General features: G+C 46.3%; 2 protein-coding genes across 5 annotated transcripts in view; one reads left to right on the forward strand and one right to left on the reverse strand.

Moving 5' to 3' along the window:
- MARS1 (methionyl-tRNA synthetase 1) overlaps positions 1–10,369 on the forward strand; it is a 23,663-nt gene extending 13,294 nt beyond the window's left edge. Inside the window, exons 11-22 of one of the 2 annotated variants that reach the window (XM_083726194.1) lie at positions 456–530; positions 688–858; positions 1,655–1,750; positions 2,129–2,246; positions 3,150–3,363; positions 3,848–3,979; positions 4,662–4,766; positions 5,015–5,198; positions 6,365–6,436; positions 8,224–8,250; positions 9,289–9,354; positions 10,062–10,369. In XM_083726194.1, coding sequence (XP_083582320.1) covers positions 456–530; positions 688–858; positions 1,655–1,750; positions 2,129–2,246; positions 3,150–3,363; positions 3,848–3,979; positions 4,662–4,766; positions 5,015–5,198; positions 6,365–6,436; positions 8,224–8,250; positions 9,289–9,354; positions 10,062–10,190 — 1,389 coding nt within the window. In that variant the 3' untranslated portion in view covers positions 10,191–10,369. The remainder of the gene's footprint in view (positions 1–455; positions 531–687; positions 859–1,654; positions 1,751–2,128; positions 2,247–3,149; positions 3,364–3,847; positions 3,980–4,661; positions 4,767–5,014; positions 5,199–6,364; positions 6,437–8,223; positions 8,251–9,288; positions 9,355–10,061) is intronic. The other variant, XM_083726195.1, reaches the window with a different exon arrangement.
- DDIT3 (DNA damage inducible transcript 3) lies at positions 10,329–17,556 on the reverse strand. 3 transcript variants are annotated; one of them, XM_083726198.1, is made up of 4 exons: positions 17,420–17,556; positions 15,298–15,345; positions 12,091–12,257; positions 10,329–11,258 (listed from the first exon to the last, which is right to left on the reverse strand). In XM_083726198.1, exons 3-4 carry the CDS (start codon positions 12,232–12,234, stop codon positions 10,833–10,835), a joined length of 570 nt encoding a protein of 189 aa, XP_083582324.1. In that variant the 5' UTR covers positions 12,235–12,257; positions 15,298–15,345; positions 17,420–17,556; the 3' UTR covers positions 10,329–10,832. The 3 variants fall into 3 exon arrangements, with proteins under 3 accessions (XP_083582324.1, XP_083582322.1, XP_083582323.1); XM_083726196.1 differs by having other exon boundaries at positions 10,329–11,261; XM_083726197.1 differs by having other exon boundaries at positions 10,701–11,255.
- Between the last annotated feature and the right edge of the window lie 1,336 nt (positions 17,557–18,892).

The following is an 18,892-nucleotide window of genomic DNA, read 5'->3' on the forward strand; positions in this document are numbered from 1 at the left end:
TACCAGAATTGAAATCAATTCTGAGAGTACAAAACCTGCCAAATTTCAAAGTGATTTTCCCTCAAGGGAGACTTTACTGTTTTGGATTGTGTACAATTGGAATTTAGTAGTGCAGGTGATGGTGGGAATAAAGAGCATGGATCCCCAGAAAAGACTGGGGTGGGGAAAATGTTACACACACACACACACACACAGCGCGCAAGCGAGCAAGGACCCTGCTTTCAAAGGGAAGAAAGTGATATTTCTGTTGATTTGCATAGGAAAATTAATTGATTAAAACCTGGGCTTGTCAATCAAAACAAAGGGAGGTGCAGCCAATAATAACTTTCCAGCACACAAGAATTTGCATGTGCGGCGGTCCTACATATGGGCTTGGTACTACTTCCTACATGTTGTTTACTTGCTGGGGTTAATGTCAAGCATACCATGGCCTTGTCTTCTTTCTATCCTGGCAGAAACCAGTTTGCAAAGTCTGCCAGGCGACCCCTGTGGTGAAATCTTCCCAGCACTTGTTCCTAGACCTGCCCAAGGTGAGTCTCTCTTGTTTTACTAGTGTCTTTAAAGGACAGTACGATGTACATGTGATGTACAATTTGCTTAGTGTTGTTAGCAATCATAATGAGCCCTAGATCTTATGACATTACACCCAGGATCCTTATTCACTGTCTCTGATCTTCTCACCTTTAGCTAGAAGAGAGCCTGGAAAAGTGGCTGGCTGTCTCTCAGTCCACTGGGGACTGGACCCCCAATGCAAGATATATCAGCCGTTCCTGGATCCGTGATGGGCTCAAGCCACGGTGCATTACTCGTGACCTGAAGTGGGGGACGCCAGTCCCTTTGGATGACTTCCGTGACAAGGTGAGTGATGGGTTAAAGACCCAGGGGGTCAGTGCTTAATCCTTTCATGGTCTTGCTGAGTGCTTGTTCTTATTCTGTGGTCCAAGGCTTTTTCTTTTTGAGGGGCACCACAGGAAAGACAGTACAATTTCAGCAGGATGGATCAGGGCATTGGGAGTTCTAGCAGGTAGGGAGTCTAGAGGCAAAACGACTTAGTGTCAGTGGTGCCTGGAGAAAAAGGAGGGCATTGTAAAAGGAGCCCAGAAAGTTTTCTGAGTTGTGTCTGTCTGTTTTCTGAACATCAAAAATAACCTTCTCAATTGTATTATTCATTTGCCAGTCAATCAAATGCTTTCTAATTCCAATCAAATTTATTCATACTTTGACTTAAACTCGTCGTTTTGCTAATTAACCAGAACTTATGCCTGTAGTTTAATTATTGATTCAACCCTTGAAACCTATGGTACAGCTTCAGAATGGTCAAGTGTTGTTGATTCATTTAAGCATGGGCAGAATACCTACAGTTCACCACTGAAGAATCAGCAGCCACTCTCCACATATTTGGCATTGTCTTAAAAAGATTTGAGCTGTGGCCTGCCCTGTTTTAGAAATTATGCATCAGTATGGCTTTCCATAGTTCAAAAAATAAGGATTGAAAATATGTATATGAGCAGATGTGTCAAATTTCAAGTGAAATGTTCAAAGGCAGCAGGTTACAGGAAGACTAGCCACTCCGGTCTCTGGAAGTGATCCCTTGCCTGCCTTCTGTGAACCATCCCCTCATGTTTTGGTCCCCCCCCCCCTTCTCTCTCTATAGGTGTTCTACGTCTGGTTTGATGCCCCCATTGGCTACCTGTCCATTGCAGCCAATTACACTGACCAGTGGGAGAAATGGTGGAAGAACCCAGAACAGGTGATGAGCTTGTTAGTTTTGCACACTTGCCACTGTAGCTTGGTCTCTTTCACAGAAGGAATAAGACCGAGAGATCCCTTCCAGATAAGCTCATTTTATGTAAAGGATGTACAGTAGTTTTCTTGTGTGTGTCTTCAGTCTAGAATCCAGGCAGATGTTCTGTCTGATGGTGTATCAAAGCACTGGAGATGGGGTGGGAGCATGTGTAGGACCCAGGGTGCCTCTACACCCATGTGATTATCCCATCCTCAGGGGCATGGGTGCTTCTGTAACACCCCTCCAAACAAATGCCCTTGATACTAGTCAGCCATTTGGGGCAGCAAAGAGTGAGGGGGTTGTGTGACTTAACCATGCAGTCCATCTCCTGTTTCTTCTCAGGTTCAGCTTTATAACTTCATGGCCAAGGACAACGTCCCCTTCCATAGTGTTGTGTTTCCCTGTTCGTTGCTGGGTACTGGCGATCGATACACGCTCGTCAACCATCTTATTGCAACAGGTACTCTGTGTGTGAGAGTTGGCCCCACCTGCCGCTCGTTCATTTCCAAACCCTGCTGGTTTAAGCTAGACTATGTCACAAAAAAGGTTGCATCTTATGTGGCCTGGAAGCTGTAGTGGAGCTATTGAAGTGGGATTTGAGCCAACCTTTAAAACCCCCTAAGAACATGAGCCCTGCTGGTTGATGCCAAAGGCAGTGGCAAAGCAGATCCCTATGGGAAGCCCGCAAGTAGGACCCCTGAGTCCAACATTGCTGCACCCATTTCCTCATATTCAGAGGCATATTCAGAGGTGATGTAGGGACTTCCCCTGCACATAGAGATTGAGCTGACAAGACCAATGATGGGTCCTGTGGTCAAGAAGGCAGTTTCTGCACGTGCTGTAGAGGGAAGTGAGGGACAGGTGGGGCTCTTCAGTTTGAGAAGGTAGCCCACCTAGAAGGAAAATTCTGATCCTAAACCTCCGCTGACTTGCGGGATCTCTTTGGGAGAAGAAAGGACTGAGGAGTGGAGGCCCTAAGATGGTTGGGTGGTTCCTTGTCTGCCTCCTTCCAGCAGCTCCTGCAGCCAAGCTGGTGCCAAACGTATTGCTCTGTTTTCCTTTGGACTACGTTAGTGAGGCTGAGAGTGGGGTTTTGTTGTCTGAGCAACCCAGGACCTCCATAAACACTGCCCAGGCTTGTGCTCCAGGGAGGTCACTTGGGTTCTGCTACCACAGCCGTTTGACTTTGCCCCTGGAAGCACACTCCATTGTCGCTTAAGACAGACAGATGACGATGCCAACCAACTGCCTCCACACTGGAAGGAGAGCATAGACATCTTGGCTAGTAGTCATTGAGAACCTTATCCTCTGTGAATTAGTCGAAACCTCTTTTAAAGCCATCACTTAATCTTCCTTTCTGCAGAGTACTTGAACTATGAGGATGGCAAATTCTCCAAGAGTCGTGGTGTGGGGGTCTTTGGAGATATGGCCAAAGACACGGGCATCCCTGCAGACATCTGGCGCTTCTACTTGCTCTACTTGCGGCCTGAGAGCCAGGATAGTGCCTTCTCCTGGAATGATCTCATGCTTAAAAACAATTCAGAGCTTCTCAACACCCTTGGCAACTTCATCAACAGGTAATGGGGTGAGGAGGGAAAGAGTCATTCAAATCCACAGTGAAACTAGAACATGGCAGCCTAGTGGTGGTGGTTGAGAGGAACAGGATTACGAATGTATGTCAGATAGCTCATATAAAGAAAAGGAAAGCAGGTAATTTACCCAACACATGGTTTCTTCAGTGGATTTGTACTTATGTAATGGATACAGGTCTGTTCCCATCCCTGGTTGGGAGATACTGCTTTGTACATAGCCTGCAAACTCCTTCTATTTTTGTTGTATCCAGTTAGAAATTTTAAGTGATCTGCCTGTTCATTAGCCATACATTTATTGCATGCAAATCATTGGCTTCACAGCAATCAAAAAGCAATACAACCATCAAATCATTACAATTAGTCTGGTTTTCTGTAAAATAAAATGACTATGCCAGAAGTTTAGGATTTAATGGCTTACAATAAAATTTGTCCCTCATCCCTCTCTCCTGTGTCTCTCTCTCTCTCTCAGAGCCGGGTCCTTTGTGTGCAAATTCTTTGGGGGACACGTCCCCACCATGGAGCTGAGTCAGGATGACAAAAGTCTGTTGGTTCACATCACTCTGGAGCTGCGCCAATACAACCAATTGTTGGAGAAGGTCAAGTACGTCCTTAGGACCTGGCATGTGCCATTAGCCTGAGGGCCTGGTTCCATCCCTTGTTTAGACAAGTACTGAAAAGGGCAGCAGAATGTTGGCTAAGGGGATCATCTCCAGATTGGCTCTGAACATGTGAATTAGTTATATCTGTCTCTCTCACGAGCATGTGCAGATATTCTTTTCATTAACTGCAAGTAAATGCTTGTGGAACAAATCTTCACTTCCAGAGTTCTACTCACATTGTGTTAGACGCTTATTTCTGGTTATGTATCTGTGTGTGCTTTTTATCCTATGCCTTTTTGAGAGGCAAACCTGACATGCTAAGATTAAGGTAGAGATAAAGCAATGAAAAAGCAGGCTCTGGCACCCTTGCAAATAACTTGACAAAATTTGATAACCTGCAAGGTGTTTTACTAGTCTGCTTGTCCGCATGGATCTGTGTTAGTATTTTGTGGTAGTCTGAGGGTTTGAAAAATGGGGGGGGGGACAGCTGATTTACCAAAATAATTTTTTTTTTAAAAATCTGCATGGTTGCCTGGAGGTTGTTGTTAAGTTGCCCCAGGTATAAGGCAAGTGGTTATTTATGAGCCCTGGTCCCTTCTAGCAGCTAGGGCAAAGAGGAGACTGCTACATTTTCTTCTTCCCTGGTTTGGCTCCTCCTACAAATTTTCTGTTTTTCTCCTGCAGGATCCGTGATGCCCTGCGCAGTATCCTAAACATTGCTCGCCTTGGCAACCAGTATCTCCAGGTCAATGAACCCTGGAAACGGATCAAGGGCAGCGAGGCTGACAAGTGAGTCTCTGCTTCAAGGAAAAGGCTGTTTTCTGATGGTGCCCTCTAGTCAGACCAGCCAACTCAGCAGAACAATGTCTCCCCCTTTGCTCTGAGCTAGCTACCAGTGCTTTATTTTGGGAGGCGTGTTTTAGCTCTGGTATATAGACGGCCACCTCCTCTTCTTGGCTTCTCTCCTTCCTCCCACAGGGAGGAAGCATCATTTCATCTTCCTAGGAAAATTAACAAGCATCATTTCATCTTCCTAGGAAGCAAGCAAGCACAGTGATAGGGGTAGCCGTCAACATTGCATCCTTGCTATCTGTTATCCTGCAACCGTACATGCCCAGTGTGAGTGCGGCAATCCAAGAACAGCTGTGCATTCCTGCTGACTACAACGTGGTGACCAACGACTTTGTCTGCACCTTGCCTGCTGGGCATCAGATTGGCACGGTAAGTGCCGGGGAGAGGAGGCTATATGGCTTGTGCCAGAACTGTGGCTAAAGTCTTTTCTAAGCTATGACTGAGGGCCAGCTATCTCCAACGGCAGATAAGATGGTAAACCTGTTTCTTGGCTGTGTACCCCTTCAGGCTTGTATAACAGAATGCTCCTCCATTAAAAATAAGATATAATCCCAGCACTTAAATAGCTAGCGTGTTTGGGAGAAAGATCACCGAGTTGGGAGCTAAAAGGAATACCACTCCTGTAATGGGCTTTGTGTGGGGCCGTCCTGGTATCTGGTCCAGAAGCTGCAGCTGGGGCAGAATGAAGCAGACAGACTGCTCATGTTAACATGTTGCCCTGCTGTATGTTACCTCTCCCTTGGGAGGCTGTGGGCTCTCCTTCCTTGGAGAGTTTTAAGCAGAGGTTGGGTGGCCATCTGTCATGGCTGCTTTAGCTGAGATTCCTGCATATTTAAAAAGAGATGATAGTAAAACTAACCTACAAGCAGGGGTAATTTCTTGAGCAACAGGTAACAGCAACAAAGGAATTGAAAGGAGAAAAATAGGGTTGGAAAATTAACAGATATCAGGAAAGTAAGGTACATCTAGAATGCCATGGAGCTTTGGGTTGGGACATCTGTAAAGAAATTTTGTATGATGTATAAATAGAAAAATGGAAAATATATCAATAAAAATTTTAAAAGGAAAGGGAAAAGTTATTGTTCCTCACTTGAACTTTTTTGAAAGTTACATAATATAACACGAATAGAAATCATTAAGAGTGCAGCTATTGACTATGTGATAATTTTGTAAAATGGATTGTAACAGAAATGAAGAAGAACCAGCAGGACCAGCACATGGGAAACCTCTTAACGAAATTGCATTAATTGGAATTAATTTGTGTAATGGGGTTAAAATTGGAAAATCAATAAAAATAATTGGCAACAAAGAAATGAAACTGAATTTCTGCTTTGTCATCCTCCTACTTACTTCTAACCGTTACTACTTACATAGCTACAAAATTTTCTCTGCAAACATAGGGACTAGATGCTTAGACGCGTTTCTTGGGATGCCCAGTGCTCTCAAAGTAATCATATAGAATACACATAACACGTGTGTGGGACAAGTTCACAAAGGATTCTGTGGACCCACCTGTCTCCTTAATTTCCCACCAGGTGACACCTCTATTTCAGAAGCTGGAGACAGAACAAATTGAAAACCTGCGGAAGCGCTTTGGTGGTGGCCAGGTAAGGAAAAGCAGCCTTGCCAATAGATGTAGAGCTACTCTGAGAGAACCTCATGCAATGAGTGGGCAGAGTAAGTGTTTAGTTAAAATACAAAGGGGGAGTTATAGGAGCTCAGAGAAAACTGAATGGGACTGTGGAGAGCCTCTGCCTTCGGGCTTGAGTGGGGGGAAAGGAACTGATTAAGAAGAGAGCACTTCAACATGCATTGCTCAAGAACTGCTAGGTGAGCTTGACTGCATTCCTCATAATGTTGCCACAGCATAAACATCTTTCCTCAGCTTGTAAACACTCCAGTTCCGCCTACCTGATTCATGATGATGAACTGTTTTCAAAGCAACTGACAAATGCTGTCAGAAATTGTGCCCGATGCACATCTGTGGATAGTTCCACATTCTTGGAGCCACCACGAAAAAGGCCCTCTCGTGATACCCCCATACCTTGCTGGGACTCTGAGAGTAGCAGAATGGCCAAAGTGCCACAGTGGGTGGCGCTGTGGGTTAAATCGCAGAGCCTAGGGCTTGCCGATCAGAAGGTTGGCAGTTCGAATCCCGTGACGGGGTGAGCTCCCATAGCTCAGTCCCAGCTCCTGCCAACCTAGCAGTTCGAAAGCACATCAAAGTGCAAGTAGATAAATAGGAAGGTAAACAGCATTTCCGTGCGCTGCTCTGGTTCACCACATGACTCGGAAGCTGTACACTGGCTCCCTTGGCCAATAAAGCAAAATGAGTACCACAACCGCAGAGTTGTCCGCGACTGGACCTAATGGTCAGGGGTCCCTTTACCCTTTTTTAATGTATCCTGTACCCAGTAGCAGATGTGGGGAGAGGTGCTTACCTGACCTGGCAGGCGAGTCATTGCTGCTTACTGGGAGGCAGGGAGGGTGGCAAGATGCAAACACACTGGCAGGAGTACCAGATTAGCTCAGCTAATGCAGTTGCACCATGTCAACCTCTCTGCCACCTCACTCCTCCCAGTAAGCTGCAGCTACTTGCCTGCTGGGGGCCAGAAAAACACTTCTGCCTCCCTCTGTTCCAAACATTTCACAATTGCACTCTCTCAACACAATAATTCCCAAACTTATGTATCAGAGCGGCAGAATGAGAAAACTGCTTGTGTGCCTCAGGAAATGAATGAATTTGCTGAAAAGGCTCGTGGGAGCCCAAAGTACCCCCTACAAAGGAGGTTGCCCCCAGCATCTCTGCCTGACTTGCTTCTTCTGGCCACACCTCTTTCCAGTCAGCTTCTGCAAAAGGCAGGTCATTCTGCCCTGCATGAGGTGTGGGATTGGATCATTTAGGTTTGTTGGATGCATGGGCATGAGTCAGCAACCTCTACAACTCTGCATGAGTCAGCAACTTCTACAAAGAAATGGATTTTGTGAGAGTACCTCTTTCTACCCTTTCACACTCTGAAGGTAAAGAGTTGGGGAGACTCGTTCTGACATCTCCCATTTCGTTCTGCCTAAGTGACTGTTTCAGGGGAAACTGTTCCAATGCTTTTCACCCTTTTCTGCCTCTCTCAATATTTTGCTTTGCACCTATGGCTTAGTTCCTAGGCTAGTCATCTACCCAGCAGCCACAAAATGTGTCTGTTGGCTGGATGCAATTGGATCCTGCATCCCTAGCACTGGCAAGCATCTCTTGCCTCCCCCTTGGTGCTTTTATTTTTAGTGCATATATAGAGCTCTAGGCTACTTGCAAAGTTCTTTCCTCTGCTGTGGCACCTAATTGCTTCTCTCTCTCTGCTCTTCATGGCTGTGGTATCGTATCCTTTTGTGCTTTTTCCAGTCTGAAGACTTCCCTCTGAATTTGAAGGTAAAATGTGTTCTTCCTACTCACCAGGAGTGGCTTTGAGGTTTAGGAAGGGCTCTCCATTGATCTAACATTTGCACGAGGTTGGCTATCCTCCAGTCAGACAAGCAATAGACATTGTCAGAATTCAAGGACACATTTCAACCCGGGAAAAGCCAGTGAGAAGGGTGGCAGGTGGAGAATTCTAGAGGGCCTGAGGCTCCCCCCCCCCCACCTTCCCCTGTGTGCCCTCCAGATGTTTTGGACTACAGCTCAGCACTAGCCATTGGCCGTGCTGACCAGAGCTGCTGGGAGTTGTAGTGTGAAACAACTGGAGGATGTCAAGTTGGGGAAAGGCAGTTCTTCAACTTTTGTATATATAACCTTTGCTCTCCAGTACATCCTTCACTTTTCCCCACCTTAAGGACAAGTTCAGTTAAATTACAAGGGACATTTTGTTTTCCATCATTTGAGTTCCACTCAGCACTCACTTCTGATTCAGATTTGAGCCATCCACATGTGTGACAAGAGTGTAAATTTCCTCTGTTGCTTAACCAAGGCCATCTGTATCTGGCTTGAGAGGCAAAATGCAGGCAGGGTTGGATTACATGATTTCCTATTTACTGCCTCTACTCTTGTCCCACTGCAGCCTGTTCATTGCTTATTTTCTGGCAACAGCAACTTAGAACAATGGGTATCCTTCATACCCTAGTGGGCAAAGGGGCACTGGGAGAAGATTGAGGGCTTATCACCAGTGGTACCTTAATGAACATGCATGTATCCTGCATGTGTGTCTTCCCCCCCCCCCCAGCAAGAACAGTGCAGTTCACCTTTTCAAGCTTTGGTGACTCTTTGCCTGTGCCTGCCACTAACTGAGCTTCATCTGAGGCCTATACTAAAGCAGTTCTGCTTATCCTTGTCTCCTGGATGCTAAGCAGGTGAAGCCCCCCCAGAGTGGCTGGGGGGGACCCAGCCAGATGGGCGGAGTACAAATAATAAATTATTATTATTATTACTACTGCCACTCATTTAGATTTATTTCTCTTCCCCCTCCCCTTCAAGCAAAAAGTTGTAAAAGGTGAGCAGGCAGTAGGAACAAAGGAGCTTCAGGAAGAAGTAGCCAAACAGGTAAGGTTGCACACTCTACTGTTTTTTTAAAATAGTTTCCTATCCCATGCAGTAACGAAGAGCACTGGCAACCAGCAAACACACATGGTTCACTTAGGCACAGAAAAGTGATAAAATGGAGCAAGATTTGCTGGCAGCTTTAGTCTGTGTTTACTGAGGCTTTATTCACAGCCTAATAGCCTTGTAAAACAGAGGCAGTGAAAGGTGTGGCTTGGGACAGGTGGAGAGAGCTCTAAGGGTCACAAAGTCCTAGAGGGCCACATTTCCTTGAGGTTTCCTCCAGAAAGAGTGATGTTCCACTTAGAAATGACGACTAGTATAAGCATCAAGCATGGGTTGCACTAGCTGAAAATCACTTTCTGCAAAGCAATGCTGTTTAATTTGGTTTGTGTTTTCCTTACACTGGGGGGGATGGGACGCCATCTTGCACTAGGCCTGGAAACAGGAGTACTTGTATCATGAGGGCAGAGATGGCATAGTGGCAAAACAAAAACCAGCTTTATAGGAAAGTTAAGGAGGCAGCCTGCGTTACTTGTGATGAGGGATGCAATAAGGCTGACAGGACAATGCACTCTACAGAGCAGCATGTTGGCTGCAGGTCCCAACTACTGTAACTTGCAGTGTTTCAGGACTCTTGCCTTGCAGACTTCAACCTGCTTCCTGTTTGTGCAAGAGTGCAATATTTTACCGCTCATTTCTCTTTCTAGGATAACTACGTGCAGCAGCTGAAGGCTCAGAATGCTGAGAAGAAGCAGGTTGATGCTGCAGTCTCAAAATTAGCAGAACTACAGAAGCAGCTCAACTTGGCGGAGGGAAGAGCGAAAAAGAGAAAGTGAGTTTTCAGGCAGGCAGCATCTCTTGCCCAGACACTTGGCTCGTTGTATTTCAGCAATGGGAGAGTTTCTCACTTTTTCACAACATTAAATTATTTTGCTGTAGCCCCTTTATGAAAAATTCAGAACCTTTGAAATGTCGATTATATGGTGAGAAATAAGTATTTTATTGGTTAAATACATACTGTACCTATAAATACAAAAGCTGTTATTGGACTCATACATACATGCTTTTTCTCGCTCATTTTTCTCCACAAGTGAAGTGGTGGGTGGTGATGTTAAGGACAAGCCTGGTTGGCAGAGGCAGTTTCCTCCAAGATGGCTTTCCTCTGGAATATATAGCCTGGCACAGTCTAGTTGCATGATCACCTTTTATATTTCAGTTCAGCAAGGCTGGCTCACTAAACCAGAGTAGAAATAAGCAATCTGAGTCCCCCGCAAGGTAATGTTGCAGAGTTAGTCTATGGAACAGCCCCGGCCTACCAGGCGATGGTAATGTTTACTCTGTTGTATAGGAAAGTGCTTGACTCTTTTTTAGCATGTTGTTTAAAGTCATAGATGCTAAAGCTGAGAGCAGTGAAGTTTTGCTCTGTTTGGTCCATGGCAAGTGAGTCATCAGTACAGGAAGGAAGTTCTCCAGATCCATTAAGTCTTTAGGCTCACCATACGCTGGATAAGTGCTGCTCTTGTTGCTTCCACCTCTGCAGTCAAGCGCTCTATTTCTTTCTGGAGGTGCTCATTGTGGGCCATCAGCTCGGCCACTCTGCGCTCATTCTCCTGCTCCCGCTCTCTGCCCCGCTGCCTCTTGCCTCCGTGGGGCTGTCCACCATGCTTCCTCTTCCGGCTAGTAGACACCCCCTCATCATCATCTGTCCCAGTCTGCACTGGGGAACTGTGGCTGGAGTCTGACTCGGCAGGTCCCGCAGGCTCCTCAGCTAGCAGTTCCAGGAGTTGAGCTGTGAGATCAGGGTCCAGCTCACAGTTTCCAACTGCTTCACTTCCACTGGGCTCCAAGGGATTGGAAGCATCCAGGTTCCACAGCAGGGCAGTACTGTCAACACCATCAAACTCCTTCTGTAGGAAAATGGAAAGATGGTGAGAGCTACTATTTGCCTTCACCTCCTAAAGCCAGAGTGATCCCTAGCCTACAAAGACCAGGGTTCCTGGTCCATCTTCACTGGGGCAGCCTTGGACTTGTTGCTGCCTCACAAGGTTGTTATGATTAAAAAGTGGGGAAAGTCCCCTGAGCTCCTTGGAAGAAAGCATGAGAGATACAAATGGGATTAGGTATTCATGCAACCAAATATGCACATTTATTTGCTTTACTTTTGTCTACAGAAAGCAGTTTCTAAGCTATAATAGAAACTACAGTGCACACCTAAGAGCACAGAAAGAGGTATGTATTATCTAGGGAAGCCAGTCTATAGGCAACCCCCCCCCCAAAAAAAAAACCTCACCAATGGGCATGTGAAAGGTGAATGACACAGCATAAAAGATAAGGCTTGACAGCCCATCTGTGTCATGTGGAGTAGTTGGTATTAGACACCCCCACCTCATCAATTCCTGAAATATCTACCTCTTCTGCATGACAGGATTTGCTCCAATGTTTCTCTACCATCATTATGAATAGGCTGTAGTGAAAACTATATAGCATGTTAAGATTATCAAATTTCTGCATAGCATAAGTGGTAAAACAGATGCTTGCCAGGTTCCCCAAATTTAAAGGTACCACACTAATTTTGTTTTTTCATGGGGTTTTTTTAAATGGTTTGGGAGGACAAGTGAAGCAAAATGTGATGCAGAGCCAATGGAAGTAGAATTAGAAAAATCTACCCACCTCTGGGATGCTGTACACATGAGACATACAAGATGCTAGGAAAGTTGCTTTCCTCCGTTTTCTCACCTGCTCCTGTCCCCCCCCTCCTGGGGGGTCTGTCCTGCTGGTTGCATCCAAGGAGAGCACCTCCTGCAAGTCCTCATACCAGGCCTCCAGCTCCCACGGGGGCACTGGGGTGCTCACAGTGAAGGGCGGTGATTCTGCCATCATGGTTCAGGTACAGCCAGCACTGTCTGAAAGAAAGGAGGATGGGGTGTGTGTCAGGAGACCCGGGCTAGAAATACAAATTCAAAAGTGCACAGGGAGGATGGATGGGTGTGCAGAGCCCCCAGGAAAACACAAGGAGCCCTGGATTTCATTACAAGGAGACCCCTATCCATTTGTTACAAAAAAAGAAAAGAAAAGAAAAGAGCCGTGAAACTCTGCTTGTCATTGCTTTTTTATCCCACCATTCCTTGTAAGCCACCTTGAGCTCCCTTGAGGTTCTCCCCCTGCCTCCCATTTTATCCAGGGATACCTTTTATCCCTGTGAATTAAGTCAGGCTGAGAGTGACTGGCCCAAGTAAGCTTCATGGCTGAATGGGGATTTGAGCCAGGGTCTCCCTGCTCCTTGACAATGAATGCCAGATAAAAAAGGGTCTATGCTATAGAAATGACTGGGCAGAGCATCTCCCCCATCCACTTTCTGCCATTCAAACAGCACTAGCTTTCACATGGGAACAGGAAGCAAGAGGTGTGCCTCATTCTACCAGAAAGACAGCCTCCTATTCTGCACTGACAAGGAGGATGGCTTGGCACCATTCTGTGGCCTAACCTCACTGGGAGAGCTCTTAGAAAAAAAATCTTATGCAAGCACAGCACAATTAAAGGATTACAGACCACCAAGAATGCTGTGATGGACCGTTACTACAGGATGGCTACTTTTGGTTCAGACCTTTTACTAATAGAGCTGAAAGAGCACAAAAGGTGTCACCAATTTAGCAATGATGTTGCTATTAGCTGTTTGGAAGCTATTTCATATTGAGTGTTGATTGGGAATTCTAAGAAACCAAAAAAATAGTGCAGTTTTGAAAGGTTCAGTCTCATTTTGATTCCAAATGGTGTCCAAATGTATTCAAACACAGAATACCTTTCTCCTTTATCTCTGGAACCACCATGCAGAAATTCGGTGATGATATCTCAGGTGGTGTTTAAATGCATCATAACCATAAAAACCACTTTCCAAAAATATAGATGGGCTCAGGAGAGACACTGGAAGCTCAGCCATCTTAAAACACAACTTACTGACTTGACAAATAACTCCCTGAAGTACTCAGACCCATTTGAATTCAATAAATGTTGCTATTGGCTCAGTAATACTCCATTGTCTCTCAAAACAGACAGATGCCAACCAACAGTCTTGATATGCACGTGAAGGCAATGAAGCTTGTAGCCTACAATTACGATGTGGCTACCCTCCTATGGTGGGGAACATGTAGTCCTCCATATGCAGCTCCCATTGTCGTTGAACATCACTAGGCTAGCTGTGGTTACTAGGAGCCCAATAACATCTGAACAGCCACAGGTTCCCCTTTTCTGCTATATGTACTTAAGAGGAAAACTCACTCAACAGTGGGACTTGCTTCTGAGCAAATATCACACTGTAGAAGTACACCATCCTTGGTGTGTCCCTGAAGACTTCCACTGCCACATGTGCCTTACAGGGTTTATTAAGTTACTTTCCTGATTCAAAGGAATTTTTTAAAACTAGTTTAGGAAACTGGTGTTTCTCTGCATGGCTGGCTACAGTGTGCACATCTCATATTCATGACCTTTCCTAGAGGCATAAGGTATCCTGCCCAGGGAGACCAGCACAGATGTTAACATCTCAGTACCTTTCACACTGGAAATCTCTCATGCTGGAAATAAGAGCTGAGTCACTGTCACAAGACAGTCTGTGAGTGCCAAGCCAAGCATTCCTGCAGCCTCAGATGTTAAGCATTTCCTTTCTTTGTGGCCTTGGGGCAGGCTGGAACATGCCTTGAGTAGAAGTACCATTCTTCAGTTGCATTACTCTCTGACTTGGTGATTATAACACAGACTAGTCTAGAGGAAGGCAAGGGGGCACGTGGCTCTTCAGTTGCTGCTGAACTACAACTCCCATCATACCTTACTATTGGCCATGCTGGCTGGGGCTGATGGCAGGTAAAGAGTCCATCATCACCTGGTGGTGAGGGAGCCCCTTGCCTGCTAGAGGGCAAGGCATGGATAACCTGCTGAGCAATGGAAGTCATACAAATTCTTTTCTAGAAGCATGATGCACAGTTGCTTATTTATTTATTTATATTTGTGTCAGCTGCTTTTCTCCAGGAGACACAGCAGAAAACAGAAATGGTTTATCCCTTGCTCTGAGAGATAATCATAGAATCACAAGATAACGCTGATTAGGGTTCTATTTTACAGATTTGTCCCAGTGGAGGTAAAGCCTTGTTTTAAAGTAATACCTAACAAGACATTGTAAGGAATACTGTCTATATTAAGAGGCAGTCCAGACACAGGTTCCAGGGCTATGGCCTGAAGTACAGCAACTGAAACTAAGCAAGGTGGAACCTAATTGATGCACAGATAGAATAATTCCCAAGACACAGCTAAATGCAACCTTGAGTTCCATCAAGGGAGAAAGTACCCTGCAAATATAGGGTTGTATCCAAAATCATGTGAGCGGACTCCTGCTCACAGAACTTCCTCTCCTTCAGCCACCCCCCTCTCAAAACAAAACAAAAAACATTGCTCTGGTTCCCCCCTAAATCTTAAACTAGGATTTTATGGTTTCACTTATGGTAGACCTGGGATGGCCAGAGCTGCATTCACATGAACAAAGGCCAGCCAACTCTGAATGTTCCTGCAATGGTTAAATAGGAACAAGTTACTTACCGGTACTTGCATTGTTAGTTCCATGCACCCCATTCTCCCAATGCCCATTACATCCCACTGCATTTCTCTGCTTGGCTAAGCAGTACCTTTTTGCATCAATGCAGTTGCAGTCAGATACTGTGTCTGTCATAGAAACTGACAGGCTGTGACACAAACGCAATGAATGTTAACTCCGGAGGTTCAGCCCTACTTGAGTTCAACAGTCCTTACATCCAAGCAAAACAGGACAGCAGCCCCTTCATCCAAAGTCCAACATCTGTTGTCTAAACACACGGACTGCCTGAGTGCCGTACACCTCACTCTATGAAGTCTAAGTGCCTTTTTTGATTCATTGCAGAAATCAGAATAAATTATTCTTACCAGTTTTCAAGTGTGATGGTGTATTAGGATGCGATTTTTCATTCGAAGCTGTGGGAAAAAGAGGAGAGACTTATATTTTGACTACTGATGTCACCGCATAATGATCTGACCTTGTTCCATTTCCACTGCAGAGGTAGCAGAGAGAAATATACCCAGGCAACACCTATCACTTTAAGCTATGCAGCAAGGTGGAATGGCACTGTGGCACAGCCCTCTTTCAGATTGTTTCCATCAGTTCTTAAGATACTGTACTGTGCTTTGCTTCTATTTTCGAAGGGAGTGCCCATTGCTCTCACATGCTTGGAAACTATCTCCTTCCTTCTTCCAACCCCAGAGGCAAAATAAATTCAAGAAGTGATGCACTGCATTGATTACTTTCAATAAAGTAGTGTACCTAAGGGTCTCTGAAGTCTCGGTGCTCTGAAATAACAGAACCTGGCAGAATTAGAGACTGTCAAATGCAGATAACCCATGACTTTCCCCTTGTAATGGTTGTGTTATTGGCTGCGGCTGATACTGTGACGTTCTATGCTCAGGCCCTTTTCAACACACAAAATTGAGGCTTTTAGATTTATCACTCCCTGTGCATCCATTGTGCAGCTGGGGAACTATGAGAGAGAAATGTATTATGCTAGTATCCCACCCTTCCAAAAACCTGGCACAGCATACAATTATTTCCATTGAGCTTTCTTTGCACAATAGGTGGGGCTGAGATAGTGACTGGCCAAAGGTCACCAAATGAACTTAAGAGATGAGCAGAGGTTTTGACACAGGTCCAACTGTATGGCACTGCTCAAGACCTTGGACGATCCAGGATATGGCCTCACAATTTTTTTAAACCTGTGATTTGTATAGAGACTACCTTTTGACAAAATGCAAAGGTCCTGAAATTAAGCTGCCTGAAATACTGTTTTAAGAAAATTGTCAGAAGGCCGCTTATCTCTCTCTGTACAGAGACTTTACCCCCTATTTCTTCTGCAAGGGTCCACTAGACAGATCAAAGGACACCCTGCACTGCCCTGAGCTGAAGAGCAAGGCAGCAACAGTGACATGAACCCCATAGGAATGCAGCATGCACCAGGGATGCACCACAGGTTTTCATCAGCCCTGAGTGATGCAACAAACCAGAAGAGTTGGGGATCGAGGAACTGTTATGCAGCCTGTTGGGGGAGAAAAGGATCCCCAAGGAGCCATGCAAACAGGCATTTCAAGTCATCCGCATGCCCCAGCAGGCAGCTTTGCAGTCTTTTACAGGGGCTACTGCTTGCATAAATGAGAACTGCGGCATCCTGCTTCCCTCTCCTCTGAGGCACCCCTAAATTCTAACAGAAGGCAGGTTTTGTTTTCTAAACCCACAGAACTGCTTGCAGTGAAAAAGGCTGCGCTCCAACATCTCTTGGCAGAAACCAACAGTACGTACAGCTGTCTGAAAGGATGTAGCCTCAAGAGTGGGCAGAGAGCCCATAATTCCAAGCTATTCTAGCACACAAAAGAAGACCAATAAGTGTTTCCCTCTCCATGTTGGAAGTGAAGCAAACTAGGAAAATTTAGGGGGTTTATCCACCACCCAGTACAGCAGCTATCTCCCTTCCATTAGCTCAGCAGATACACACTGAAATATATGAATGCCAGCAAAAGGCAATGAAAAAACGGTTCCCATCCCAGCAGAATTTTTAAAATAAAAAAGCTGTGCCCACGTTCACTGAATTCATTGCTAAACTTGCAATTCCCTCAGTTGTATTTGGATTTTTGCTTAATGGGTTTTTAATGGAGGCTTTTTGCTCTCTTTGTGTGGAGAGCAGGGTTGGGGAGAAGGCAAAGGCTTAATGGTCGGGTCGGTTTTAGGGACACCCAGTTAAAAGCAGAGTGCCTCCTACCTGCGTGTTTAGGGGACAGGGGAAGCCACGCGGACTGGGGGCTCAAACTCTGAATGAAGTCTGGGCGGGGGCTATTTCCCCCTTTCGCTTCCCAGTTCTAGAAGCGCCTTAGCAACGCGGAGACCCCCTCCTCAAAAAACCAAGCATATCTTTACTTGCGAAGCAGGGAGAAAGAATGGAAGCAAGCCGAAGATCCCCCTCCCCGTTTTGAACCCCCCCCCCGAGGACCCAGGCGCCCCTCGCACCTTCCTCCGCGGCCCCTTCTCTCCCGCGATCCGGTCCCCCAGCTGCTGGCTTCGGCTCATCCTCCCCTCGCGGCTCATTCTCTTCCTCGCTGCGCGGCTGCCGGCTTCCAACTGCCAAGCGCGTCCTCGGCTCAGGCTGGTCCTTCGAGCGCGGCCCCGCCCACCGCCCCCGCATGACGCAACCCTTGCGCCACCCGCGGCCAATCGGCGACGCCGGGCCCTGCCTCGGGCCGAGCGCGCCCGCCCAACCGCCGCCGCCCTTCCGCCGCGCCCCGCCTCCCCAAGGGCAGGTGGAGACTGCCGCGTCGCCCCCGGAAGTGACTCCTCCCTCCCGTCAGGGTCACGAGTCTGAAGGAGGTGAGTCATGCGGGGAGGGTGATGCAACGTCCTGGTAACCGGCGGACGAGGCCGAGGCCCGAGCCGCGACCTTGGGCCTCTCACACCGGGCGCGCCTGGTTCCCTCACCCCGCCCGGCCACCCGCGAACTGCCAGAGCGCCCTCAGAAGGGACTAGGCCCAGCTACGTCGAGGAGGCCGGGCGGGGGGGGGGGAAGGGCCGGTGGGAAAGCCTCGTGACGTCACGCCCCGCCCTCCGCTCCGTTAAAGGGCCAGGCCTCCCCGGGGAAGGGAGCGGGAGCGCACTGGCCCGTCTGCGGCCTTCCAGGCGGAGCGAGTCACGAGGGACAGCGGCAACGACGACAAAGCGCTTAGCAAAAAAATTCGCTGCTCGATCAGAGAAGTCTGTTCACCGCGTCAGCTTTATGTAATAAATGCATATGTGTATGTGAATAAAACAACGGTTCTGGAATGGGGGGGGGGGGACCACATTTCTTTGTTTTTAAGGTGGTCACAGCAGGCGGCCATCTCAATGGGCATCTTCCTCCTGTGTGAGAAAGGAGGAGGAATACCTTTTAAGGAGCTGAATTCCGCCCGTGTACTTATAGTTCTATTAAAAATAAGAATCAACAATTTTAAAAAAAAAATATTACATGCAAAGATCTCAGGGCGGTTCATGGTATAAAAATACAGAATAAAACCACAAAGTGCATAATAAGAACAAACCAATACCCCTACACACATTTAAAAAGACCTGTTAAAACAGCCCAAGGCTTGGTTGAAAAAGAACGTTTTTGCCTGTGGACCAACTTTTTGTCGTTCATATGTTTTTTCTTTACAAATTAATTTAGTTAAATAATGCATTGTTGCATTCCAAAAAATAAATTTCTAAACATGCCTCCAGGAGGAGGAATCTCTTAAGTGCAGCCCAGTTCTAACAGTTTGATTTACTTCCATGTAATGTGTTTTAAGATTTCAAATGACAAATTGTCAGACTGCTTATGAGCATGTGCACACCACATTAAGAGTATCCCATCCTGGTTACAGAGGTGGTGATGGTCTGGAAAGAGAAACATAAAACAGGAACATTTAGCAACTGCCTCACTTCTCCCCCCCCCCCAAAAAAAATGGGTTCAGG

This window comes from Podarcis gaigeae, assembly GCF_964106915.1.
Source record: "Podarcis gaigeae genome assembly, chromosome: 2".
NCBI lineage: Eukaryota > Metazoa > Chordata > Lepidosauria > Squamata > Lacertidae > Podarcis > Podarcis gaigeae.